Below are 4,098 nucleotides of genomic sequence, written 5' to 3'. Positions count from 1 at the left end.
CGCGGCCCGGCCTGCGTCGCCCCGGCCTGCAGCAGCCGGTGCCTCCGGCCCTTCCCCGTTTGGGTGGACCCGAGCCGTGCCGTTACTAGCGGGAGTCCCGGCGCTTCCGGGCGTGAGGGGGTCTGGTACCGAGTGGCTGCAGCGGGGACCCTCCAGTCGGACACGGAGAGGACAGAACGTGCCACGCCCGGGGGAAAACTCCCCGTCGGCTGTGTTTTCCGGGTCTTTGCCCTTCCTCGTCCGCAGGGGTTGGCAGTCGGCCGGCCGCGGGAACCTACAAGGCCTTGTAGGCGAGGGGGACTCTTCTGCTAAGGCCCCGACTTGCATTTCAAGTGTCTGCTTAGCAGTAACAAGAAGTAATGCGGTGGGACCACCTTTCTGTGCTGCTCTGTGTGCCCGTGTTCATTCCTCTCCACCCACACAGTTCAGCAAAGGAAAAGCTGGGCGTTTAGCCCCCGCTGGCTCTGCCCTTGGAAGGGAACCACTTGTAACCTTCACCACCACAACGGCTGGCGCTTCCTCTGCTGCTTTACAAGGCTGCAGAGTTCTCTGGGCCAGGTCATCTGATGCCCACTAAAGTAAGGCTCTGGGTTTGCCGGCCTGTGGAAAGTTTTGGCGGGGAGTTGAGAAGACAGAGAACAGGCTCTTTCAGATGTTTATCGCTGAGGGCTGTTTGCATGTGTTCAGTCCTCTGGAATGCCTGCAGCACAGGGAAAGCCAATGTTGGGCGTTGCAGCTTGAAGTCTTTGGTCTATAGACGTTTGGGTGGAAGAACTGTGCAAACACGGAGATGCTGCAGCACTCTCTGAAGTTTGTTGTCTGTAGCCTTGCTATTCATTTCCTCACTTCAAAAAAGAGCTTTTTTTTATTTCTTTACCCCTACTCATATTTCCCGATGAGACCAAATACAATGGAGATGTATTCCTTGTATTACCCCATCCCTGGAAGTGTTCAAGGCCAGGCTGGATGAGGCTTTGAGCAACCTGGTCTAGTGGAAGGTGTCCCTGCCCATGGCAGGGGGGTTGGAACTGGATGGTCTTTAAGGTCCCTTCCCACCCAAACCAGTCTGTGATTCTATGATTCCATGATCCTGTGACTGGATGTTTGGAGTACGAGCCTGCAAGGCAGGTTTCCTTGCTTTAACAACGTTCTGCCGGTACCGTACCTGTCTGAACGCTTTGCCGGGGCAAGCTCACCTGGATAACCTCCAGTGCTGGATTCACCGGGGCTCCTAAGGTTAACCAGGGCAAAGGTACGATGTGCCCTGCAAAGTGATCTCATAGTGATACAACAGGAGATAACGGATGTAAAATAATAAGTATTTAAGATGTTAAGTGGGACAAACAGCATGCAGAACCGCTGGAAGAGAGGAAGAAATGGCCAAGGGTCTCCTCTATCTTCTCTTCTGCAGAACAGCACATGGTTCTGCCTGTTACAGGGCATAGCAAGGTGTGTGTAATGCATCCCTTCCAAATCCTTTGAGGTATTACAAATAAATAATGGGTTAAAAAAATTACAAATTCCTGGACGTGATGCAAAGGGCAAATTAGAAACTATCTGTAACTTTCCAAATTATGGTGATAACATGGGGTTGGTGGGGACTTGATGGGGTTGTAGTTGTGCCTCCCATCGCTACATGTACGCTAGAGCGAGACTCCGGCAGCGTAGGCTGAGCGCTTGTGTTCTGGTTCCTTTCACCTTGAGCATTGGGCTAGTCACAGAACAGCCCAGTTTGGAAGGGACCTTGAAAGATCATCTGCTTCAAGGAGCACCTGGGCCAAACCCACTGATCCCACAGAACCCCTCCTGATGCACAAAGCAGAGTGGCCGAACGACGCGAAGCAGAGCTCTTCCCCTTCCCCGCTCGCTCCCTGCCGCAGCCTGTTCTGAAGTGCAGGAGCAGATGTGTTTACTGAAGGCGGGAGGGCCACGTGGGCGCAGGTGATTTGCCATGGCTGTAGCCACTGTGAAAATGGATGAACTGGCCCAGGTACCGAGGTCGCAGCTGCAGCAGCCTCCCGGATGGCCTGGGAGGTGAGTCCAGGCTGAGCGAGGACGAGCAAGTGAGTTGCCTCAAGCTCCCTCTTGCCGTGGGGCAGGGTGGGATAACCTCCGGAGAGGCTGGCCGGGGGAGGCTTGGGAGCCGTGGCTTATTTCGAGGTGAGTTTTAAGCAGGATGATGCAGACCCAGCGTGTTGTAAGGGGCCGAAATTGAACAGATCAATAGAAAACCGCTTCCCCTCCTTGTTTTCTTGGGTTGAGCTGTGTGCATAGTGCTCATCCCGTGCCTCGCGGTGTAACGGGCACCTGCTGAGATGCAGGAGCACGTCCAGCGGTCGATCACAGAACGATTCAAGAAGCCTTTATCAGTGACGTTCCATTTGAAAGGGCTGGGGAGGCCCCGGTGTGTGCTCCTGGGGCAAACAGGTCTAGTAATGGAAGAACTACGGAATATATTTGATACTGCGTGTCTCGTCCTGTCCACTGTACGCCAGAAAAAATAACCATGGGGTACAGGTGGGGCACATGAGGTCCGGGGGGTAAGAAGACGTTTCCTGTCCGTGTACGCGCGCTCCTGTTACTAACTAAGAATCTTGGCTGCTGTTCTGGAAAGAGTAAGAATTCCCTCTTCCTGCCTTTCCTCTCTACGCTGTTGGACAAGGATGGGACCTAAACCACAAGACTTCGTGCTCGTTACTTTTGCCATATGCCAAAGGAAACGGAGAAGCGTAACCTTCAGGGGGGTGTTGTGGTGAAACATCTCCCTGTTTGCTTTTTTTGTCCTAAAGAAAAACTTTCTTGTTGCCCAAAATGTCTCAAGTGTGGGAAAAGTTCCTTTTGTGCCGTGTACACGGATCTCCCGTGAGCCCTCTGTTTCTCTCTTAGGAATTCACTTGTGTGGGAAAAACCACCTGGGGGCGGGTAGCAGTTTTCCTTCTTCTTTAACCAGCTTTTCTTTTTCCCCTCCTTTTTTCCCTGGTTAATCTTAACTTTCAGTTAACACACAAAGATAAAAATCTTGGGTAACATGGGTTTTGGTAAGTGGAGTCTAATGAAATATCTCTCTCCATGTAGTAATTTCATTTATATTATGATCCGGTGTCTATCCAAAAAGTGGAGGTGTTATTAATTCTTTTAATGAGGAAGTCTTGGTTTGGATGCTCAAGAAGAACTGCTTCTATGTCTTCAGAAGTAAAAATAGTTTTAAGTATTAAATGTGGCTTTAAATAGTTCTAAGTATTTACACAGCTGTTGCCTTCGGCACTGCTCACAGCTGAGCTGTTCCAGCACACGAGATGGCTGAGGAGGATCTGGACCAGCCCAGCTGTACTGCCCAGACTGGAGAGTGAGAACATAAATAGGCAAAATAAAAGCAGAAACAAGCTGGGGTGGGGTTTTTTGTTTCTGGAAGTTTTTAAAAATGCCTAATTACTTCTTCAAAAGCCCTCAACCGGCCAGCTGCGTGTGAGAGAGGTGTCTTCTTTGTGAGTCCAGCGTCACTGCTGTAGTGCCAGCTGGTGAGATCCAGGACGGAGCAACGTGGTTGACACTGCCGTTGGGGGGAAAAGACGTCTAAACATGCTCGTTGCCTAACTCTCGCCCCCTCCGCCCCTTGCAGAATAGCCGCTGTGGGAGGGCATCACTCCGTCCATTACGCCTGTACCGTGGATATGCCACCGCCCCAGGAGAGTCTGGGTACGTCAGAGGCTTCGGAGAGGTGGGATTGCCGCTTCTGTTGCGTTGAGCGAGAGGGAATCTGCTCCTCGGTTTCACATGAGAGCGAATTGGTGGGGGGGTGGGATGTTTTTGTTGGGTAACTCGAATTCTTAGGGTTTTGTGTGTCCCTTGTTTGATGCAGTCAGGTTTGAATGAAGCTAATCACAATCAGTTTTGGGAAGGAAGGTTGTGGGTTGCTGTCCCATCCTTGGGTTGGTCATACCCATATGCTGTCAGGGGGTTGGTGGTGCTGAAAGGGATCTAAAGCGGGTGCTGGGGTGGGTGGCAGGTTCCTGGAACAGTGTGTACAACCACTCAGTGCCAGAGACTCCAACTGTTTGTTGTATGTTTGCCATGCAGTGCAATTCACATAACTTCCCT

At 51.5% G+C, this 4,098-nt stretch overlaps 1 protein-coding gene across 1 annotated transcript in view; it reads left to right on the top strand.

Moving 5' to 3' along the window:
- Nucleotides 1-1,951: 1,951 nt before the first annotated feature.
- Nucleotides 1,952-4,098, top strand: part of IMMT (inner membrane protein, mitochondrial) — an 18,095-nt gene continuing 15,948 nt past the window's right edge. The window contains exons 1-2 of the mRNA XM_010161102.1: nt 1,952-2,034; nt 3,620-3,696. Of these exons, the coding sequence (XP_010159404.1) occupies nt 1,952-2,034; nt 3,620-3,696 (160 nt within the window). The remainder of the gene's footprint in view (nt 2,035-3,619; nt 3,697-4,098) is intronic.

The sequence above is a fragment of the Eurypyga helias genome, unplaced genomic scaffold (genome assembly GCF_000690775.1).
Source record: "Eurypyga helias isolate BGI_N326 unplaced genomic scaffold, ASM69077v1 scaffold9191, whole genome shotgun sequence".
In the NCBI taxonomy this organism is placed as follows: domain Eukaryota; kingdom Metazoa; phylum Chordata; class Aves; order Eurypygiformes; family Eurypygidae; genus Eurypyga; species Eurypyga helias.
This window is presented reverse-complemented; position numbering and strand designations above follow the sequence as displayed.